Source organism: Leuciscus leuciscus, assembly GCF_965113295.1.
Source record: "Leuciscus leuciscus genome assembly, chromosome: 2".
Classification (NCBI taxonomy): Eukaryota; Metazoa; Chordata; class Actinopteri; order Cypriniformes; family Leuciscidae; genus Leuciscus; species Leuciscus leuciscus.
In genome coordinates, this window is record NC_138726.1 from 34,158,567 (window position 1) to 34,184,251 (window position 25,685).

The window sequence follows — 25,685 nt, forward strand, 5'->3', positions numbered from 1 at the left end:
GCATTCCCCATAAGCGTCCTAGGACAGTTTCTCGTTCCGCATCACAGGGAACCATGGTTAAATTCGTAACCTGAGACACTTTCTGCATATATATTTGTTTATTTTTAGTGCAAAAATTGTATTAACATTATATGTGAACCTATTAAAATAATAATAAAATCCATGTCATGACCCCTTTAAACCAACATTTTAACTCATATTTAACTTGATTAGATCATATCGGTCTTTGTCTCAGAGAACAATCTATCAGACTCTCTGTGTCTATCTGTCATACCTCACACCCTGTTGTTTCCACTGCAACAGAAACAGCAGAGTGGATGAAAGTATTTATGAGTCAGCAGCCTTGACAATGGAATGCAAAACAACCTGAAAAGTGCAAGAAATCAGCTAGGACTAAAATGATGTTGAATAACTATCAGTTAGCTGAGTATGCCTGTGGAGTGATTTACTCAATACTTTGCTAAACTTAATTCTATCAATCTTAAGTCTCTCTCAAGACTCAAAGAAGCTTTATAGTCATAATAAACAATGGTATATTGCACAAATCATACCAAAGATTGTTCATTCATACACATATATATTCACAACAGAGGTATTGATATTCAATTACTTTGAACAACATGTACATGCGCATGAGTATTTTACTCTTTTTTTTGTCTGTTTTTTCCCATCATCATCATTAGCAGTTCTGAGGTGTTAATAGAGTCACTTTAAATGGCACCATCACTTATAACTGCTGCTTTAAACCCATATGACACATGCGTTAGTTAGGACGTGCCAGAAAAGCATGTCAGTTCGTTGACATTTAGATTCTTGAGAACATATTTTTCGTGGTGTTTTGTCAGTGGAGAACAGCAACCTTCATATTTTACCTCCATGGACTATTCTCCCCTTTTCGGCAAGGCATATTTTCTTGAGAAAGGCTGAAACAGGTCTCTGGCTCGAGGTTTTGGTGCAAATCCCTAACAGACACAGAACTACAGTTTGTGATATTCTTTAAGATCTTATTTTTCTCCCAGATTCTGCAGAAACACCAGTCTGGTGCACAGGACCCATAACTAATCAATATACATGCAGGAGAAGAGCCAGAGCATGTATTAACTATTTAACATCTATGAGTCTGTGGAGAAGGAAAAAATAGTCTAGCAGAAGAGTACAAAGTTTACAAACTGAAGTAGAGAAAATCTCAATCATTGAGAAACACATGAAAGAAAAATTTACAGGAGTACAGCCTAAAGCAAGGGTTTTAACATTTTTAATGCCAATTAAGGACCCCAAATATGATCCCTTATTATGATAAGACGACCGCCTTCTTCACTATTAAATTACTGTTTAAGACTAAAGAGAAACCTACAGTAGTACACTCTTGATAATCAAAATAGCCTAAATATTTAATAAACAAACATGTAAGAGGCGGGATGATGTGTAGAACTCTGTTGTGAATGACAGACATTCCAATTGTGTGGAAATCTGCAGAGCTTTCAGTGCTGATTCTGTGTGGGCTGAGTGATGGGTGACTGGATGAACAAAGATACAGAGATGGTGAGAAGCAGCAGCTGTGATAAATGCAAGTAGAACAAAGCTGGTACTTAAAAAAAGGGTAAAGAGAAAACATAAACAGCTGGGATATTGAGATACTAAACTCAGTTTTTAAAGTCTCTAAAAAAAGACAGTGCTGACTGGTGGCCCGGGAGGCATTGCCTGAAGTGATTTCATTTCGCTCCCTCTTCCTCCCCCAAGGACCCTTAATTACACTTGTCGGAGGCACAGGGGGTCAGAGGGGTGGGGGTTGATGGGATGCTGGAGAATCTCTTCATGTTTTATGGAGGAGTGAATCCCCTTGTGAATTGTGTGTGTGTGTGTGTGTGTGTGTGTGTGTGTGTGTGTGTGTGTGTGTGTGTGTGTGTGTGTGTGTGTGTGTGTGTGTGTGTGTGTGTGTGTGTGTGTGTGTGTGTGTGTGTGTGTGTGTGAGAGGCATGATGGGGGGGAATGTCTCTTGGCTTCCTTCTTAAGTAGTTCAAAAGATGTGTGAAGAACACATGAATTATAAATCCCATCTGCACAAGACATGTGTGAGTATGTGTGAGAGAGTGTGAAACACAAAATGCATTTGAAAGGTGTGATTGGAAGTGCTGCTCCGCTTCCAGCGTGTAAATGTGGGTGTACTCCTGCACACAACAGCTCCCTGTCAGTTCTCCGTGCGCACACTCCTGTTATTTGTGGCACACTCCAGATAAACACATCAGAATGTATTCATGCCGCCTGCGTCTGTGCTCTCAAAACTGCACAATCAGCTTCCGCGCGACTGGGAGTTTGCTAAAGAGACTCTGAGAAGCGGTCATTTGTATACATCAAGAAAAATGCAATCAATAAAGCAAGCTCAACTGGCTCTTCTACAAGCCTGACAGAAATCATATTTATTTATTTGAAGTGGAGCACACAATTCTTATCATCATAAAAGCTACACTAAGCAACAAGGGGTTTTCAAATAAGGCATCTTTTGGTCGGCTACGTAGCCTACAGTCAGTTGAGAATGACAACAGGTGTGACTCTTCAATTGTCCTGTTCATAAACATCTTAATAACAAAGTCAAACCCAGTTTTCTGTTCTTGAAAAGCCTGTAAATAACCCCTGTAACTATAGTAACAGTGATTGATGTAAATAGCAAAGATGGAGACAGTCTAATCGAGACTAGGGCTGTTTTCGAAATCGTCCTCTATACACTTAAATAGGGCACTATTTGAGGGAACAGCCATTTGTATTGGTGTCCGAAATCATAGTGGATGTTTTCAAGTACACTCATTCAATCCCATAATGCATAAAGCAATAACGAGTGAACAACCGATGTACACTCAACAGTTAGAGAATACCCATAGTGCAATATGAGAGTCACACCGAATGAAATACCCCGTCTCACCAGAAGGCGGCGCCCGCAGCTGAATCCTCCATCCATCCATCCATCCATCCATCCATCCATTCACTGCTGGTCTAATGTGGATACAGCGTAATATCACACAGGTTACAGGTATAAATTCCTTTTTAATTATTAAATTGTTTAATTAAGGTTTATACATATCGTTTCCATGACAGAGTTTAAGATAAATATTTTCATTACTACTAGAGCTACCATTAAACAGCAAGCGCAAACTATACAAAAGTGCCAGCCCTTCCAGCACGCTGTGTCCGAATTCGCTCACTAGTTTTCATTCACTCCTTCAAATGGACTATATTAGTAGACTGATATAGGTGATAGTGAATAAGGGTATAGGGCAATTTCAAACACAGCTTAGTTGTCCACCCTCAAAATGAGCCCTGGATATTTATATAGTTTTATAATGCAGTCATCACTCCTGAATCTAATGCTGTGTGAACGTTGACTATGTTCGTAGTCCAAACTGGGTTCCCCAGGGGGCCACAAAGAGGTGCTAAGGGGTCCAAAAAAAGATTTTACTAATTGTTTTAGGGTTGTTCAAATTAACGAGATATTAGTGTCAGCCTCACTCCATTTGCTAAACATCTGATGCATATGGTACACTGAACTGGAAAAACTTTCGCAAAGTCAGAAGTCTAAATCTGATTGGCTGACTTACCGGAAACTGGCTGAATCCACCAGCAAACAAAGTCTTGACAATGAGTGCTTCACATCAACAAGTAAATGTTGGACTTAAGTTTCAATGATTGAAATAATCAGTGCTTATTCATTGTAGAAGGATGACAATTCTGACAACAAACTTTACAGACATCTCCAACTAATTTCTTGTGTGTTTGCGGTGTCATTATTTGCAGCTAATAATGCAAATAATAATGCAAATAATGACACAGCAATCTGCATTAAATCATACAAGAAATTAGCTGGAGATGTCTTTAAAGTTTGTTCTTGGAACTTTCCTGTCAATATGAAGTGTGTAAGGTTGCGTTATTGTATTGTCTGTTATTGTAGGCTAGCGTCATTTACCTGCCCCTATATGACACACTGAACAAAACAAACTGTTATTGGTCACTTTACATGTCAGTCAGATGTCCTCTGCCTACCTAAGTGGGGAGTCCTTCGCCAACTGACGCGCCTATAGACCTTATGTAGCCCCGCCCCTTTTCAGCGCTGTGCTTGTTGTCTTTTGTCTTCCGGTCTGTATTTTCACAGCGATTTTGCGTGTATTTTAGGCTCGTTTTAAAATCTTCCCGGTCGACTGACATTTGTTAAAGATGGGGTATGTGATTTGCAAAACGGCCGGCAGATTTTGAAAATACTCAAATGGTCCTACCTTCTTTCCTTTGACTCCACCCATTCAAAGAACATGGACATGGATGGGGGGAGGGGAGGATGGTACGACCGTTTGATTGACGCACTTACTGTCCAATGATTCTAAAAAACGGAAGTTAAAAGACAATATTCTAAAGATGGCGGCACCCTCGTTTCTCTGGCGCATAAGGTCTATAGAGCTTAGACCTTATGCTGTCAGTCAAAGGTCAGGCCATGTGAGACTAACCATATATCAGTAACTTGACAGTATTATATTCTAATACAGAAGTGTAATTTTGAGAAAAAGCATTAAGTGTTATTCTCACATAGCTGTCAATTTAATTAAGAAAGTAAATTCTTTCCAGATAGTATTTTAACAATGCAAAAATATGCAAATATTCCTATATCATCAGCCCATACATGTGCACTGGTGAAAGCACCAGCAGAGATGAAACACCATCAATGCTACAGTAAATGGTTAAAATTAGGGGGAACAATTCAGAAATTGCCAGCCGTGGGCTGCTGGTTGAGAAACGCTTGTTTAGCTGCTGACTCTGCATTAAATTTGAGTTCAAAAGAGAGTAGGATTCCCACTTCAGAGTGGGATAATTTAGATATGAGTTAGTATCACGTACAGAAAGACTGGATGGACTGGTGTATAAAAAAGGAATGTTGCAATAAATACTAAATGTACCTTATAGAGATAATTTACACACATTTTCAAACACAGTAAAGAACCCCAGGAGAGGTTTACAGCTGTCATCAACATCTCTTCTGCTCTAGGGATCATGCTCAATGAAGCCAAGACCACAGAGGAAACACACACACATAATCACATATTCATTGATCACTGGGACTTGCTGTGTTCTCTGTCCTCTCTCTACTGACATAAAGGTCAATAACAACAAATAAAGAGCAGTAGTGTAGAAACAAACAGAGTGCGTTAAAAAAATAGCTTGCGTTAAAGATACTGTAGTGGAATAGAAACAAAAATAAAATGCTAAGCTAAGACGACATCAGTAAAATGAAGTGTCACAGTGCAATGCGATGTCAATTCCTCCAGAAACCTTCCTCCACTCCAACCTGCCCTTACGTCCTAGTGCTAAGAGTAGTACAAATTACACCATCATACAAATGTAAAGTTTAATGAATAAATTGATCTTACTGCCATTTTGAGAGCATATTTTCAGGTTTATTAAGTCTGCAAACACTAGTGTTAAAGAGATTATGACATGAGAAATCAAATTTGCCTTGATCTTTCAACATATAAGAGTAATTTTTAATGGTATTTTAAAGCCTCCTCCTCATTATAAACAAAGCATTTATTTAATCAAGCTCTATGTATATTGTGGTATTTGTGATGTCACATGGGCAAATGCATTTCCATATGTCTGCACCCAGAGCAAGACATTGACAATTAGTTTTACATCATCACATCATCGCACCCAAGCATTGCTTACTGGCATTCAGACACTTAACGGCACACACACCAGATGCGAGCGCCACGTCACATCAAAAGCAAATAGAACCCATTATAATCACTGACGCTGTCTACACTGAATGCAGTATACAGAGACCATTTACTTTACTCCACGTACTTGGGTCTGCCGACAAGAGGACAAATGGAAATTCAAAGCATAAATAAAAAGTAAATAGAAGCACAAAGGAAAGTTCGCTTTGACATGTCCTGTTTAAACAGCTCGTTTGCATCTCTGTACAGACTTCAGAATACCAGGAATGATACTCAGGAACAACTGGATGGTTTATTTTTAATGGCATCCTGGATCACGTCTGAGGATTATATGATTGCACAGAGAATTTGACCGTAGATTGTTTTGAAAATGAAGCACAGTGTAATGGAGAGTTTGTAAAGAGACTTTGGTTGACAGATGTAGCAGTCAGCTATATTGGATCTGACAGCAGCTGCATCGCAAATCCTAAGTAAACTATTTTATGATGCTTTTTCTGTAAATTACGTTTCATATGGATAATATTTTCAAAACACTTACTCGCATGCAGTAGTGAGTGGGTGTTGATACTGTTTCCTATGCAATGAATGACGTCAGCCAATCAAAACAGTGGCCGTTTCCTGACAAGCCTTAAAGGAGCCACCAATAAAAAATGTATTACTTTAGACATAGGGTCAGAATGAAGGTTTTTCCACATATATATTTGTTTTTTGTGCAAAAAACTTTATTAACATTATAAATGAACATCAAGGAACATTGAATTAAAATAATAAAAAAACAAATCCACTCCATGACCCCTTTAACTGATAGTGCTATCATGAATTTTTAAGGTGCCTCTCTAGGTATTTTTGACTTGGCTTTGATGTCTTTCTTTTTACATTATACATTACATTTATGCAGTTGGCAGATGCTTTCATCCAAAGCGACTTACATTGCATTTCAAGGAACACATTTACGTTCTTATCAGTTCTTGCTCTCCATGGGAATCGAATCCATTACCTTGGCGTTGCAAGCGCTAACACTCTACTGTTTGAGCTACAGGAAGGCTACAATGTATGTACCCTGATGGCCCAGATTCTGCACCTTCAATATACATGTAACAACCACAGACCTTCAAGTGACCATACACATTTAAAGAACAATTTAATATATCAAGAGTACATCCAGAAACTAAGGCTGTCGATTTAATTTAGTGTGATTAATTATTCAAAATAATAATGTGATAAAAATATGCAATTATTCATGCCCCTGACAATGTAATAGGGAATTTTTCTACCATCGGAGCAATTCAAGCTTGAAGTACCACCTTCATGTTTTTGCAAGTACATACAGATCGATCATTAAAAAATATCACAGACAGAATACAAGAACAACAAGGACAAAACACAAGAAAGTTAAGCTCAGACAGACCGATAAACTGATGTTTTAAAGGGACAGTTCAGCCAAAAAAGAATATTCTGTCATCATTTACTTGCCTTTATGTCATTCTAAAGAAAAGAAGATATTTTTGGAAGGAAGGTTTGGAATGACATGATGGCGAGTAAATGATGACAGAATTTACATTTTGGCTACTCTATCCATTTGTGTTCAATGTTATTAAAGTAAATCAGATTGACAGCTGAAGCCACATTTTGTAAGGTGACTGTCTATGATTTTCTGATCTGCCATATTAATGTAACAAATCTTTATTTGTGGGCTTTTCTCAGCAAATATAAATAGATGTGATTTATTGTTATTAGTTTAGTAAAATTTTATTCGATAACCCTCCATCAACAGCCCTGCCAGAAACTCTATCATATAATGTTTAATATAATGTCTAAAAAGACAGTATCTGTGTTCTAATTTATTCAAGCAAATAAACCCTTCACCCGTAAGCTACTTCATAACTGAGCTACCGAAAAGTTTTCGCACACTTTTCTTCGATGCTACAGATGATGTTCGACTTTAACCCGACAAATGAGAAGCCACATTGCCTGAACTGAACTTAAATATCCAGTTTAATTCGATTTATCTGCTCCTTGTGTCTTTGAATTCAGACCGCTCCATCATAACGTCAGTGCATAATGTATGAGTTGAACAACAATTAAAACATCAACACGGAAAACTCTACATAATTTATTAAATGACTGGAAGAGAAAGACTGTCTGTCTGGTTAATGATGGACTGGACTTTGAAGTCTGGTATTCGGCAGCTCTGAATATAATGAATAAATTAAGATCAATTTTTACTAATTCGATTCATTTATTCTAGAACATAGTTTTTTTTTTAGGACAGTCATCTGTGTTACTGAAACATATTCCTGCATGAGAGGTATGAGAGTGGAGTGGCCATTCTCACCAACTGTTCCGGACAAACACCATGTGTTAATGTAAGGCAACTCGAGTTCGTCTTTTTCATAAAAATAAAAAAAGAACTCACTAGGTGGGATGAGTAATATGATATCCTTATGACTCAAATAACTGTACGAAAAAGGGCATGAAGATGTTTGAAGAAGAAGGATGAAACAGTACGCTGTAATTTTGCCTTCCTGCCATAAAGAAATTTCCAGATGGCCATAGAGGTACCCTACCTGCCCAAACACATGTCAAGTACAGTCTTGAGCCTTTTCTTTCAAAACATATTCTTCATCTCCTCTAGTGCACATTTCTGCCATGTTTGCCAGCATGTAACATGGGTTGTGTTAAATGCTGTAGCTCTAGCTGGGAAAAAGACAGTGTTTAGCATTCCACCTGGTCATTAGGCAGCTGTGCAACTGATATATTCTGTGCCCAAATGTAAAATTAATGCCAACCTCGTATCAACCTCAGACAGACAGGCTAATGAGAGCATTGGAACAAACATGGCATCAATTATTCCATATGCAGCACTATATTTTTAGCTCCATCTTCTTTTCACACTTCAGTGGTCTCAATTTTAAACACTAATATGAAAAACTGAAACAACAACGTTTCTCTCACGATAGACGGGTAATTTAGCCTAACTTTGCCTATAACTCAGAAAGGTTTATAAAGACCCAAACAAAGCAAAACAAACAAAGACCTGGCTGGTGGTCATTATACAGTCAGGGTTAGTTGCTAATAAGTGGATAGTGTGAGGCAATTAGCACATGGTCCAGAAATGCCCTCAGCAGGCCTAATTAAGTCATCTCTAAGTTCACTGCTAGGGCAATGGACTCTCTTATCAAACCCAAGGGGATAGCAGAAACCAACACAAGAGAGAGATCCAGGCACAAACAATGGTAATTTCTTAATGATGTACTCGCTTTGAACTTTTGTTTCTTGGATTGTAAAATTGCATGCTTTAAAAAGAACAAAGGAGCTTATTTACAACCGTAAAAAAAAAAAAAAAAAAACTTTTTGGTTTCCTTTCGAGAGGGTACATTTTGGTTAGTGTTTTTTTTAAAGCTTGCTGAGAGTCAAAGCCTGTTGAGTGAAATATTTTACAATGAGGGTCAGCTTTTGAACTGTGGTTTAGTGGTGAAGGAAAGGATAAAAGAAACTCACTAGCATCTGCTCATGCCTTATGTTCTTCCTCTTCACCTGAGCTCTGTCTTCCTGGACAACTGTGTTAAAGGCCGGCCAGACAGCAGCCCCCACTGGCATCTCTCTTTCTCTCTTCTGAGCTGTATGCCACTTAGTCCATGTGTTGAAGCTGCGCTCTCTCTCTTTTACTTCCTCTCTCACTCAGGTCATTTTACATAGGCTATGCATCTTTATTTTGATTAATCATTTATGCTGTATAAGATGACTATATATATAACAATTTCATCTATGTAACCATTTAAATCAGTTTGATCAAACACATTTGTGATCAAGTAAATTTGAGCAGTCACGTTCATTTACCATTTTTTTCTTTCAAAACGTGTACGTCTACTGGCAATATCTAGCCATGCTTATTTCCGTTGTTTGTACAGTATAAGCAGCAGAAGTGGTCATAGACAAGAAATGCCGTTTTATACAAACATACTGTTAACCTTTCTTTAGTCATTCCAGCCCTATACAGTAAGAACCACTGCAGTTAAAAACCACCCTGGAAATTTAAATAAATAAATAAATACAAATTATAACTAATTACTAGCATTTTAATTTTAAATTGGCATATCTGACAAATCATTTGCAATTTGGAAACCCAGATATTCATATACAGTAGCTAAATGAGTATTTCTTAATCTTAGCTGAACATCATATTAAATACATTCTAAAGATATTTTACAATTTTATTTATTAAACATTTTTTGAGAATAAATTGATATGTTTGAAGACAGATAATTACAGGTGTATAGATAATCTAAATTTGGAGGTAAAAAAAGTTAAGCAAACTGTACATACTGTAAAGTACGTACAAAATTTAAAACTTCAATTGTTATGCATTTAGCAGCACAACCTATAAGATTAACAATATTTTGTTCCCCCACAAAATGCACACATATGGTTGAAGAGTGATAAAGCTTAACTTGATCTGACTAAGGCTAGAATTTAATATTTTCCACAAGAAATCTTTAAATTTGGCATAAAATAAATAAATAGAAAAGCTTGAAAAGATTATCTGGGGAATCCCAAGGGAGAATCATATGAATAACAAATTGACTGTTGTCATCTTAAATTTGCCACAAGGGAATTTTTCCATCATTATTAAAAAACTTGCTCCTATTGCGACTGAAGTCTTTTGTCTCGGAGTCTGTTTGAACTGTTTTAACCAAAATTTGACCGGAAAGAAAAATCTCCTGTCACTTACCTCCAAACAGAACTCTCAAGAACTTTGTTGGAGTCAGCATGGTAATATTTAGTGAGAATGAGGATGACCTATAAAGAGAAAAAAAGTGTCATTAAACAATCACTGAAATATTTTCACAATTGTTATCATATATAAAAAAATACAGTGCTGTCCAAAAATTACATTAAAAAAATGTATGTGAGATCTAGCAATTTGAACACATTCAGAACACTACATTTTTTAGTCTGGCAAAGACTCTCTTTGCTGAGAAAATGTTTTCAGACATACACAGAGGCATGATGTGTTTGTGGTATTAAAAACGACATATCCTAACCTCATTTGACAGATCCATCAAACTTTAACCACTTAATGGACAACATCTTCCTAACTTATGCTAATAACTTTACTGTTTTTTTTCTTATAGGACTGACTGCACTGCAAGCAGTTGCTATAGTATTGATGAACCCATCGGCATGATGCCAAGTTACTGTCCTCAACTGGCAGCATGGAGTTAGCGGTATAGAAAGAGCTGACAGAAGTTGTTGGCCTGTGATGCATTTGCAATCAAACAGAGATAACTTAAAGTGACGACCAATAAATTGGAACTTTATCTAAAACAGGTTACCAATTTTAAAACCTGTAACTTCATAGCACAATATAAGTCTTTCATAACTGGTCTGGATTAGAATTATCACTAAAGCGCCAGCTGGTGATGATGAAGATCAGATTAAAGTCAGATTTTCTGATGACATCACCAAAGTGCATTTTTTAAATATATTTTCTTCATGAGGTGTTTCTCATAAAACAAGTGTAATACATTTTTATTGAAAATCACATGAAATAATTCAAGTAGGGTGACAACAGTATTAACAAGCAGTATATGTATTTTCTCACTCATCCATGCTAATCCATACATACATCAGATGCATTTTAGTATGTTTTAATCCAAACATGAATGATAGCTCTGAAAAAGCATTTAATGACATCTTGATAATTATAGGGGAGCGCGAGGCACAACCTAACGCGGGGCTAGTTGTCACACGCTTGTTTTAAATACTTTCGCACATGCTTGGATGACGAAACTTTGTGTATTTACTAGTTGCCATATCAACACTATATATGTGACCCTGGACCACAAAACCAGTCTTATGGGTAATTTTTTTTTAATTGAGATTTCTACATCATCTGAAAGCTGAATACATAATCTTTCCATTGATGTTTGGTTTGTTAAGATAGGACAATATTTGGCCAAGATACAACAATTAGAAAATCTGGAATCTGAGGGTGCAAAAAAATCAAAATATTAAAAAAATCGCCTATAAAGTTATCCATTTCTATTGGCGATTGTGCTGCATCCACTCACAAAAATATATTTTTTATATATTTAGGTGGGAAATTTACAAAATATCTTCATGGAACATGATCTTTACTTAATATCCTAATGATTTTTGGCATAAAAGAAAAATGGATCATTTTGACCCATACAATGTTTAGTTGGCTATTGCCACAAATATACCCGTGCGACTTAAGACTGGTTTTGTGATCCAGGGTCACATATATTAAAAAAAATGTTTTTTGGAAGATATCCATAGACATTTATTAAACCATAGCAAAAGTAAATTTCTTACTTAAGTTAATTTTTCATCTCTATTTTTTGTGTTTATTTAAAATAAGACAAATCTGATATTATTTTAATCTCCAAGATGTTATTTAACAGTTGAGATAGTTATTTAATGCTTCGCTAACTAGCAGAAGACACTAGCAGGGTTTAAATCCCAGTTGTGCAGGCGGGGGCATGTTGTCACACTGCGTTACAATGTGCCCCTGTTAGAAATATGCTATTATATTCTATACTTTTATTAATTTTATTGGGAAAACGTGAGAAAAAGGTGAATAAAGACTGAGAGTCAATGTTCAGAAATGACTAATTATTTATTTGTTTTGAACTATGTTGTATAGCTGTGTTTTCATGTGTTCGTAGTCAAAACTCAAAAATTTGTTTATATTTAATTATTAAAAATTGCCATTATTTTATATGAAAAAGTTTTTAATTAGAAAATATTTTAGTTTGCTTTGTATTTTTTTTTTTTTTGATTAGATCAGATAACATTTGTCATATGTCCATATTATGTCCCAGCTGTCATATGTTATGTTACAATGTGCCCCTCACATGTTACAATGTACCCCACCTATGGGGCATGTTGTCACATTTCACTTCCATTCTTTCGGGGTATGTCAAGAAAAAAGTATATACTGTATTAATAAAACAAAACCACATAATTGTACTAGACATGTGGGAAATTAATGTGGGAAAAAATAAATACTCTGAACCATAAGTAGATTTACACAAACTGAGAAAGTCAAAAAGCGTTAGGTTGTGCCCCGCTCTCCCCTAATTTCTGTTGTAGGCTTTCTCTATGTATTTTTGTGTTGTGGGATTTTAGCAAGCGCAAAGCTTAAAAAAAGCTGATTAGGCTCTTAGAAACTGCTCCAATCAACACACCACAGATCTACTGTTGCTCCACCAAAAGATTCTTTCTGCAATGTGATTCTACTTGCCTTGAAGTATTTTCACAATGAAACCCACAATTTCTCTATAAAACTGGTTTCAGTACTTACTACGTTTGTGTAAAGGACGCAAAATGCTTTAGATTTTGTGCATTAAGATCTTGTGAATTAAAAGGAAATACCCCACAAACACATGTGTGTGCAAACATGCAATGCCTTCCTCTGGTTGAGGTATAAAAGCCAGGGTCAGGTGTATCCCTTAAAGTCAATCCTATCTTTTATTTATGGACGCCTGAGTTTGCAGTAACAAATCAGTAGAATGTGAGTGAAGGAGGATGACTTGTGTCTGTGTGTCTCCTTTATCTTCTCTGCTGCCTCACACACTGGGTCTCTGACAGCAAAGCCCACTGGAAAAGCATCGCCAGGAAAAAAGGTCAGAGAGATTCAGGGCCTTGGCAGGGTGACTGACAGGTCGGTATGAGAATGTGGAAGAAAGCCTGTGGACCGGGCCAGCCTTGGGCTTTGCTCAGGGGATCGGCTGATAGGGTTATTGTCCTGAGCTTGTCCCTCTCTCTGTAGACGACCAGGGGCTAAAAAGCAAAGGTTTTTAACAGTATGGAGTGTATGGGCGAAAAGCTATTTTAAGCTTTTACAGTGATTTATAGCAGGATTCAAACTGAACTGCTGTACCCAAAGCCAGTTCATTAAAAAATAAATTATTCCTGCAGTCACTTCAATATATTTTTCAAAAGTGCCTTCAATCAAGCCGGAATGATTTTTTTTTTTTCATTGAAATCAAAGATTCAGTATTTAATGCACTTTAATGCTTACTTTCAAGAAGTTTTGTAGGCCAAATATTTTTTGTTCTAATAAATTTTTTATTTAAATAAACTTAAATAAACTTTTTTTATTATAGTTTAGTAATATAAGTGAGCTTGAGCACGAAAGTCAGTGACTTTCAACTTTCAGAAAGTCAACATTCTTTAAGGTTCCACATTCATAATCATTCATAACATAAATAATAATACAAAAAATAATACATTACCGTTCAAAGGTTTGGGGTCAGTATGATTATTTAATGTTTTTGAAAGTTTTTTTTTTATGCTCACCAAGGCTGAATTTATTGAATCGAAAATATGGTGAAAACATAAATCTTGCGAAATAATTTATATTTAATTTAAAAAAAAATGTTTTAATGAAATTTATTCTTGTGATCGCAAAGCTGAATATTCAGCATCATTACTCCAGTCTTCAGTGTCACGTGATCCTTCAGAAATCATTCTAATATGCTGAGTTGCTGCTCAAGAAACATTTTTTATTATTATCAATGGTGAAAACAGTTGTGCTGCTTTATATGTTTAATTGTTTTTGATGAATCCACAGAGATAAACAAACAAATAATTTTGTCTTTACTGTAATTGTGCAAATAGTATGTGTGAATCAACACTGTCATGTTTGTTTGGTCTGTTTGTGATTTGAGCAAAAGTGAGCAATCTGACCTTTATTGAAACTGTTAAAACAGAGTCTGCTTCTTGTGTTTTACTATTCCACATATAATGTGCTTTTCCTTTCTCTCTCTGTCTGGTCCTGTTCTCTTTGTCTATCATCAACTTCCATCATCCAAACAAATCTGAAAAGCATCTCAGGCATCAGGCACCCCAAACACCCTCTTGGCAATTCATGCCATAATTTGTCAAGAACATAACTATTTACCAGATGTGATCTGTAACTAATTTAAAGAACCTTTCTCTCTGGGAATACTGAAGAAAATTAGGCTTACTGTTACTGCAAACACAGCTGTATCTGGAAGAATAACCAAGTATATTTTTCTACTTATGATTTTTGAAGGCCTGTGATGAATAAAACATTCATCAAACGGTGGATAAGCGGCCTACATTCACCCATCAAGCCAGTTGGATTTGTGCTCTCCAAAATAAATAACACAGTGTGATCCCCAACAAGAGAATTTGCCCTATTCATCAATACAGACACCATTATGACAATTTCTCAGAACTAATTAAGCTGAAGCTAATCAAACGTATTAGTTAGCCGCAGTATATTGCAGCTCTTTCGGCATCAGGCTACACAGCGAACCGTCTTCCCAGTCTACCCAGGGGGTCAAGTGCCCCCGCACAGGCGTCAGATGGTGGCCTTTGGAAAGAGTCTGTCTGCACCCAGCTGTCTGCAGCACAACGCTAATGAACCACTGGAAACAAAGCCTTTCACTCAGAAAAGAACAACTGATGATCAGCAGCTTAGAGCAAAGCCCACTGAACTCATTACTGACATCAGCATGCAGAGAATAATCTTCACATCATTTAGTTTGAGCAATAACAAAGCTGACATCAGCTGAGAATGATGGGAAGTGACTTAATACACACACTCTGGTGGCAGCCTCTCAGTTTATCGGTTTATCAAGAGGAAGAGAGAGCAGACGAAAAAACAACAGTAAAATCTACACAGGAGAACATGCTATTGAGAGCGAATCTTGTGATCATAAGTGTCCAGAACACAAAAAGTACAATTATGGAATTTATTTCAAATAGAGATTGACCAATATAAAATTTCTGGCTGATATTCAAATTCTATACTGTTTTGAGACAATAAAAATGTCAATCATTTTAATTGCATTAGGTGGTTTTAGGTATCACAGCATTAAAATGTACAGTATAAAATGGATATTCCTTTTGAGATTAGCTAAAGATCACATTTACCAGTGTAAATAAATAATTTGTTTTTAAGATTAACTTTGAGTGAGTGTTAATGACACATCTGAGTGTAACAGATTATCAAAAGGGGAAAAAGTAGGGTGCCTTATCAGTTGTTGACTGGATTTTGAGATATGGCTGTTGCACTCAAAGACGAATGGGTGAATTGTTCAGAATAAGTTTTATAACATGAATTTACAAAATAGAATGAATGACTTTTCATTTCATGCCAACTTTAAAATATCTAATGTTGCGCAATTACCAATATAATATCAATACATCATGTATCCTTAATTTATATAAGAAAATGTCAACTTTCCAGTGGATTAATGAGAACAGAAGCTGCACAGGGTGAAAAAGGAAAAAGTGTGATTGTAAAATTAGTTCTCTTCTATACACACCACTTGAGACGGTACAATATGCTCAACGGCACTATGTGCGCTTCAAAAAAGGATAAAGGAAAGATTGGAGCTTTTTCTCAAACCTCAGCAGAGAGATCCCTGGGATTTGTCACTATCACTGTCCTGCATAAAAGCAGATAAATGCCTTGAGCATTACACACACAGATTTGGCTTGCCAAGATACAAAAAGTATAAAAGCGCCTCTTCTACCCTTCCAGCAGCGTCGCAGAAGCCTTTACGCATAAATCATTTATCCATGAGTCAAAATGTTTTTTTCTTTAGTGACATAAAAAAGCTGTCACTAAAGAAAAGGCAGGTCCACAGTTTGTCTCTCCATCTGTTCTGTTGTGAGACGAGGGGTCACAGTTCTTCTGGGGGGAGAACGATTTCTGCTGCTGTGAGTAATGGCGATAGAAGCAGGAGGATAGGTAGCCATCAATCAGTCCACCGCACAGCAACAGACAGGCTCTCTAACGGAGACCTTCGGAGGGAAAGAGCTGTGATCCCAGTGCATTCATACCAACACACTGGCCCTCATCCCAGAATATCAGCTTGGCAAACTGGTTTTAGCTACATCTAAATCTTAGTCTAGAAATATCTGCAGTACATCACATGCTGGGAAAAAATGCAATTTGCTTGAAAGACAGCAAGTACAGTGCCTCCACATCAGGCTTCTGCAGGGCGTCTTTTATGGACACCATAAATCTGGTACTAATTAGAGGACGAGACAGAGTGCAGAATCATAAATAAAAAAGATGATATAAATTAGGGAAGCAATATTTGCTCTTACTGACTACATTTTATTGAAGATTGAAGATAGTTCTCAATCGATTCTTTGGATGTGTTGATGTTAATGTTGTTTTGCCCTTGAAAAAAAGACCCACATCTGAAAAGATTCTAACCGTGTTAAAAGGAGAGTCTTTGAATAAATGATATTTCTGTAGGGATGCATTCAAATAGGACACAAGGGGGGCCACTGATGAACCGCCTGACTTTCCCATGTCTGTCTGCGGTTGTGTTTCCTCCTCCTACTGGCTATGTTGCATGTTTCATTCTCTCATGCCTGAAGTGCTTCAAAACCCAAAGAGGAAAGAGAGGACATATTTTCTCAGGCTGTGCATCTCTTAAACAATCCTTCGAAAAAGTGCACTTTTTTCCCTGAAATTTGCACACACAAAAAAAAAAATGGCAAGAAAAAGTTATCTATTTGTAGCTTTGGGAGAATGCCATTTCACAACCAGTTGGTGACATTTATTAGGGAAAAGTCAACCAGCCTGTGACGAGCCTTGAATGAACAAACACAATGCCACAAGAGGCACCATTGAAAAAAGCCCCATGGCAAACACACCACATGTGAACTGTGACTGCACAGAGCACTGGCTTCAGTTGACTATTCAACATTCCAATGAACTTGGCGTTTCATTGAAGGGCAGTAAATCAAGTGATAGAGGGAAAATAAGTCTGTACTGAAAGTCATTCTTATAAAGCCAGACATGGAAATGAATCACTCTGCAAAAATGTACGATCCCTCAACTAACACGTCGGATGCAGTGAGACCACACACATACAAAAAGATACATAGAAAGCCATTCACAATTAAAATGACTGCATCTTGTCTCTCAAATTAACGAATGATCGGTTGGAATGGGGATACCAATGAATGATGAACAAGTCTAATTTATGTTCCTCAGCATTAATTGGAGAGAAATTCAGTTTAAAATGTGACACATGCTGATCTACAGTATCCTAGGCTGATTGATTAGGTAATCTCAGGAATTTGAGATTATGAGAGGATTACTGTAAAGATGTGTCTGTAGAAAACGATCTGCTTTAGTCAAGGAGGTTCACTAATCAAAAGCATGCAGGCAATGTTTAATAACAAAAGAAACTGACAAGAATATTAACATAATGTCACACTTTACATTGTAGAGTTCATGTTAAAGTATAATTAGACATGTAATGTGCAATTAAAATGCAATTATTTTTTGAGAACAACCTACAGCTACATATTTATTCTTACTGCCATAACAATTAATTACATTTATTTGCAATACAGCGACTCTGCAATGTAAAAGTCCAAAATGAGCACAATGGTTGAAAACTCTTTTACTCAATTTTGGTTTAAAAAAAAAAAAAAATTACAAGATAACTGTAGCTTTATGTCCAAAGTTTGTTTTGCCATGAAGCATCAGCTCATATCACATGAAGTGAACACAAAAAGGTCACACCTCATAATTTAAAAACCAGTCTCACTGGATTTTTTGTATTATTGTTTCTGACACATACCCGTGTACGGCATCAACACAACATATCTAACATTTCCTAAGTACTGACTGCCAATAAATACCCGGCATGTGAGTGACACATAAAAACAGCTGATACAGGCAAAGCAGGAAAAGAGTGACCACAAACCCACTGTCCAGCTGTTGTTTCTTCCCAATGAATTTTTTTCCATCACTCTCTGGAAAACCAGCCAGACTGTTGAATTTGATGGTCTAACTGTGAGTGTGGTGTGCATGCGTTTGAGACCTGATTGAATGGCCTGCAGCGGTGCATTGATGAACTAAGAGGAAAAGTAGGCTTATAATGAACTCTGCAGATAGAAGATCTGGCAAGGCCTCCTGGCACGCTGACAGTGGAGGCTTTTCTCAGCCAGACACAGTGAGAGAGGCTCATAGTGGACACAGCTGTTATTACTGGCATAACAGCTGTCACCTTTGCAACACAGTAATCCTTTACTCTCAATCATCCCTTTATGTTGTGATAATTCCCAATTCCCCATCTCTCTCCATTATTCTGTCTGTATCTACCCCTCCCACACCCCCAACTCTCTCTTGTTTTGATAGATTATTGTCTATGCATGGCAATAATTCCTTTTTGACGATACAGTTCCATCTATATTTCTTTTTGACATTCTTTAAATTCGACATGATCCCAATATCATTCTTCCACTGAAACTGTCCTGTCTCATTATCAGCATTCAGAGCCTGAAGCTTCTTCCTGACAAATTTGGCAATTTTATCTGTCTTCACTTATTTGTGTACTTGTGTGGAGTGAACAGAGGAGAGGACAGATAACTTTTATCTTGGATACAAAGGACGAGTTTCTGAAGCTGTGGGACTAAACCTGGATCGAATTAAAAGGGTTTGTAATACATTGTGCATAAATACTAAAGGGTTCAGACTCGACAACAAAGCTTTGCGTGCTGGTTTGAAAACTGACTGTCTTAAGAAGCAGTGGAATGTGAACCCCATTCCGTCTGAGACCCCTTAAGGCGGACCGCATTAAGCTGCATGCTCCACTGAAGCGATGTGCCATGGCGCTGCTTAACAAAAATGTTTGCAGATCACCAGGTTCCAGTCAAACATATAAATTCACAAATAATGACTGGAATGGAACAATTAAAAGTCAAAGAAACCACGGAAGGTCAAAGAAACAAAACAAACTCATGGGGTTAAAATTGTGGGCGGGACCAGAACAAGCAAGACATTAACAAAGGGAAAGAGAAACAAAGAAAGAGACAAAGGATGACAGAAATGTAACAAAATAGATTATTTAAAAAAGAACAATTAATATTCTCTTAATTTAAAAAATACTAACTAAATTATGGCAAATTGTTATATGTTGATGAAGGGCTGCTTGACTTTCAATACCCATACTGTAAATTCACACTTTAACACAATAAGTACGTTAATCTGACATCACAGTTTTTAAGATTCAATCATGCAATCATCAATCTATAAATGGATGTCAATCTTTAAAAGAGATGATATTCAATATAGTTATTGTTAAACCTTTACTTAACCAGGGTGGTCCTACTGATATTTAAAGAGATAAAGCACAATGAGGATAAAGGCACACCTTAAAAGGTTTTTGCTTTTCACTACTCCCATGGTGTATGACTGCAGACAGAAAAAAAAGAAGTTTTTATTGCACATTGATGGGGCAACAGATTTTGAGAGAAAATAAATCATAGAAGTGGTTTGTCTGTTTCTTTAAAAATCGTATAAATGTATGAGGTGGCAAAGTGGACCACACACAGTTGTAAAAGGCTCACCAGCATGGGGCAAAAGGTACACATTGTTTACACAAATACCTCAGCTAAAATAATATATTTTTAATTATATCTGAAGTTAATACTTGTTCAAAACAATCACTTTAGCAAAGTTTGTACTATTTTCTAGGGATGCGGTATCGGGCCCGATACTGAGCTCATGTACTCGTAGGCTACTCGTAAAAATGCTCTGGTATCAACAGCCGATACCAGGCAGCATTTGTACACTTGTGTCCAGACAAAGAAACACTGACAACAGAGTATAATGGGGATAAAAAAGAAGGCTGTCTATGACGTAAATGTATGTTATTAGTGCAATATTAAATGAAATATAGGAACACCTATAGCTGTGGTGCGCGAGCTGATAAGAGACAAATGTGCAGTGGATTGAGTGCGCAGAGAGAGAGAGAGAGAGAGAGAGAGAGAGAGAGAGAGAGAGAGAGAGAGAGAGAGAGAGAGAGAACTTCTGTTGAATGCTCTTGATTGCTGATCGTTCACTCAGCACGTGTTAGATTAAAACTAAATTGTATATGTAAGTAAAACATGAACTGTCACCTGATTTGTGTATAACGAGTGGTTCCCTACATTATTACTTACAGGATGTTTGCAGGCCAAGAAGTGTCACATACAAGAAGTTCCAACACAAACATCCAAAGCGCGTGCCCCGAAAAACCAACGTATCAGACAGCGGGTGAATACTGAATGGAATCGTCTTTTACGCAAAATGATGTAAAAACGTCTGTCTTGGCACGTATCCTAGTAAACAAAGTCGGTTACATCAAGTGAACGTAGACAGTGGCCCTGTCCCAAATGGCACCCTAAGCACTCGTGGTCTTCCTACGAGTCCACACTTTCGTGACGTAATGACGCTTTGACTGTCGGGAAGAAGTCTGCATCAGTGCAGGCTTGGCAAAAGTGCGCATCAAGGGCGCATATCGACTGCAAAGGGAGCGCTCGCAAGCACTCTTCTGAGGCCTAAAATGACAAATGGGACACCCTACGGTCTCACGGACTTAACGGACACGCGCACGCGGCAGCCATTGTAAGTCCACAAGACCGAAAGTGCATATGAAGTGTGCCATTTGGGACAGGGCCAGTATTAATCAAATGGGGTGCGTGTGTTCGGTCTTAAAGGGGCAGTAGTCTAATAAACCTGCTGCAGTGTTTTAATGATCAAACATTGTTTAATGTTCAATCAAACAAAGGTCAAATAAATTACTCACTGCTCTTGACTAAATAAAAAGATCCATCTATATTTAATTTATACAGTAATGAATATACAGTAATGAATATGCAGTGGGTTTTTTTCACATTTGATTGATTACTGTAGTTTTTGTTGTAGTATCAAAATTGGAATAAATAATTTATATTTCACTTGTGTCTAAACATTTGTACCACTGACCCAATCCTCAGCACTGAGCCCTTCTGGAGCAGCTTTAAATATGTGCTGTACTGTTAAATGAAAGATAAAATATGATAGAGCAATATGAACAGTGAAAGTAACACAAGTTCATACAAAGCATTTTAGCAGGCTTTATTAAGCATGAAAATAACTTAGCCAAATAATTTGATTTATATTCTTTTGGTTTCTCTACAAATACATTTAAAAATTACAAATGCAGTGAAAATACAGGTATCGTTACAGTACCGGTATCGGCGAGTACCCAAAATGACAGTATCGGTATCAGATATCGGTGCATCCTTACTATTTTCGGATTATTTTGATAAATAAAATAATTCATTTTTGCTCAATAAATATACTGTCATTAAATGTTCATTTAAAAATTCAGAAACAATATTATTTAATAAGTAAAGATTCTGAAAACATTGAATGAGATCCCATAATAATTGAATATAGCTTTACAGTAACAAATAAATATGTTTTATTATATGATTGTCACAATATCAACCTGTTAGCACTCAGTTTGCACCATTTCCTGCCACTAATTGTCATCATAGTTAATGATTTGATTTGTCATCACTGTTATCGTTAATCACCTCGTTTGCCTGTGTATTTAAGTCCTGTGTTTTCAGTTCACCTTTGTCTGGTCCCATTTGCCTGTCTTCGCCTGGAATTACTCAGTGGATATTATTAAATTAACTTTTGAACCGTTCATCTTTGTCTTTATACCTTTGTATGCAGCTCAACAGTGACAATTATATGATTAATATCACATTTTTAAACATGATGGTTTCATTATAAATATGGTGATTATTCTCTAAGCTGCACCAACTTGTTATATATTTACTATCTGAATCTAACCATGTCATGTCAACTAATGGAAAAGCCAGCTGTTAATCATTATTGTGCCTTCAACAGCAGACACCATACTTTTACACATTCTTCCGTTATTGAAAAACTGCTGCTTTAATTACCTTGAACAAAACATTAACATTAAGACCTTTGACTCAAAATATAGACAATAATTTTATAGATTCTCATTTGCAACATAAAATTACAACATTTTAACAAATATTAAATATTAGATTAATTTAGCGCAGAATCAGCTTTGCGTTGCTGTCTGCGATCACGTCAAGGATCAGCAAAATTTCCATGTGCATCATCAAAAGCGGTTAAGAAAAGTGCTGAGCTGAATTTTTTTCCATCTAGTGGTTTAAAAGGGAATAAAGTCAAATGTGCCTGTTAGCCCCATTGTACTCTACCTGGTCCAGAAAAGCTACAGCCAGATCCAGACACCATTATTAAATACATCAAATTACAACCTACCATTCAAAGCTTTGGGTTGGTAATTTTCTTTAAAGTTTTTGAAAGAAGTCTCTTATGCTCACCTAGGTTGCATTTCTTTTGATAAAAAATACAGTAAAATAAATGTAATATGAAATATTTTTACAATTTAAAATAACAGTTTTTTATTTTAATATATTTTAAAATTGAATGTATGCATGTGATGGCAAAGCTGAATTTTCAGCATCATTACTCCAGTCTTTAGTGTCACATGATCCTTCAGAAATCATTCTAATATGCTGATTTGTTGCCCAAGAAACATTTCTTATTATTATCAATGTTGAAAACAGTTGTGCTGCTTAATATTTTGGGGGAAACTGTGATTTTATCAGGATTCTTTGATGAATAAAAAATTATAAAGAACAGCATTTATTTAAAATAGAAATCCTTTGTAACATCATAAATGATTATTCCTGAATAAAAGTTTTCATTTCTTTTGCATTTAACAAAAGTCATATTTAAACTGTATGAAATATGACTCATTGTGAAAACAAAACTCATTATGCAGCTATATTTAAGAAAAAGCTTCAGATGACATGACAAAACCTCTGATTTAAAAACCCACAATGTTTGCTTTAACCTCTAATCTTTTCCAAACAAAGCAAAAGCCATTGCCTCAGTTAATGGAGTCGTTTTAGATGTGGACTGGTGCTGCCTCAAGAAGTCTAGATTGGCCGTGCACATATGAAACTATTACTTTAATGTGAGCCTTTATCTGGATTATGGGAAATTACACTGACCACTAGAAAGGAATCCGTCTGATGATGAGAGAGTAATTAAGAGGGATATACTGGCCACACAAAGTTTAAAGGAGAGCAATGTAAACATGTTAAGTATAGAGAGATCTCTATAGCTCAGCCTAATGCTCTCATGGCTAATTGAATCAAGTATTTTTTGGCCTCATCACTCCATTAAACTGTGCACACGAGCCTGTCTGACTCCCAAGAGTAAAGCACCTCACTGCTGCCCTCTCACCCCAAAAACTTTCCTCTCTCACTCAATTTTTCCTCTTTATATTCTTTCATAGCATCTGCCCTGATGGTTTTCTACAAAATCATTCAATTAAATCCATTTAAGACTAATCCATATAAACAAATCATGTATTTATTAAATGTAAAGGGTATTTCTTAAAGCAATAGTTCACCCAAAATAAGAAAAAAAATTGCTTGTTCCAAACTTTCTTTATTCGGCATGAACACATCCAAATATCATGCTTAGTTTCATTGAACCCCAATGAATTTTACTGTATGGACCAAAAAACAAGGACATTTTTCAAAATATCTTGTTGTGTTCCACAGAAAAAAAAAATCATACATGATTGAAACAACATTAGGGTAAATGATGATCGAATTTTTCTTTTTGGTGTCCCTTTAACTTTCTTCTATTCCTTAAGCTAGAGATTTAGTTTATAGCTTGTTCACATTATAGCCTTATGCAATCTCCTATCATGGCCTCTATAACATATGTCAGGGAAAGAAATATGGTGATAGATATTTTTTTTAACAAGCTGGAGAATGTTTACTGGCAAGCAGTACTTTGTAAATGTGGGACCACCCTGTAAGGTCTTTTTCCAGTATGTTTCAAGGTGGTCAGCAATTGTAAATACAAGACAAATGTTAAAATACCAAAACAAAACCAAATATACCTAGTGTCCATGTGATAATCAATGTAATAATGTCCTTTTTTTTATAGGTACTGTGCTGCTTCCATTTAGTCATTTTTCTATAGTGAAAGAAAATCGTCTTAGGTAAAAGAGCTCTCATTTGCTCTCAGGTGAAACTGCTCTCATTAGAGAGAAAGGGTGAGTTCTAAAAGAAGCAGCACCCATCACTGAGCTCATGCACAACAGTCATCACACAGACTCAGAATTCATCCTGCATCACAGCACACAAAAAGGATCAATACCCTAACAGGAACAGAGATCATGTTGTTGCATTCAATAAATATTTTGGAGCAAATCTATTGTTAGTATACTTTACAGATTTCTCACTTGAAAATGAATGGCTGTCGTTCAGAAAGTTGAGTAATTATCCAACAACCACCATTCAATTTTGGGGTCAGTAAGATTTTTTTTTAAGAAATTAATACTTTTATTCAACAAGGCGCATTAAATTGATTAATACATGCTGCTCTTTTGAAGTTTGTACCCATCAAAGAATGAAAGAAAAACCTATCATGGGTTCAACAAAATTTTTTAAAAAACTGAAATGTTGAAAGTTGAAAAAAACTGTTTTCAACTGTGACAACAAGAAGAAATGATTTTGGTTAAAAGTATTGGTCAAACATATTATTGGTCTCTACTCTAAAACTCTTTAAAAGGCTTTTCAATTCTTCTATTCCAAATGAATCTCATTGATAGCAAAATGAGCATCTGAAAACAATTTACAGCTATTCTACAGGAACAGAATAAAGATTGCAGGTAGTTCATATAATGCACTTATGCGCCTTAATGTTAAGTGTGAGCAGTTGGTCTAGTGGTGCCTTTCTAACTGGTGATGAATTAAGGCATATCTAGGAAGAGCCCAAACTTAATATGCACAAAACCACAAAACATCAGATAAAAGAAAGATAAAAGATATAATAAAGTACACATCAAATAAGTTTCTCATATGAAAGAAATCCATGTCAGCCACTGCTGACTAACAGCCAAGTGAATCATACAGTACACCAAAGAAAAGATCATCACTACAGATATTTAAACCTCAGATGTACACTTCACTTTTTTTCCCCAATTCCTCATGGCTAAAATGGAAATTCTGTATATAATGTTACAGCATAACCCTCCTAACATGCCACACAGGTTGTATAAAATAAAAATATACTCTGACATCATCTGTTAATATATA

General features: G+C 36.3%; 1 protein-coding gene across 7 annotated transcripts in view; it reads right to left on the reverse strand.

Annotated features, from left to right (window-relative positions):
• Nucleotides 1-25,685, reverse strand: part of sorcs2 (sortilin-related VPS10 domain containing receptor 2) — a 183,177-nt gene that overhangs the window by 108,960 nt on the left and 48,532 nt on the right. For all 7 annotated transcript variants that reach the window (XM_082162128.1, XM_082162127.1, XM_082162125.1 and 4 more), the window contains exon 2: nt 10,444-10,511. In XM_082162128.1, the coding sequence (XP_082018254.1) occupies nt 10,444-10,511 (68 nt within the window). The remainder of the gene's footprint in view (nt 1-10,443; nt 10,512-25,685) is intronic.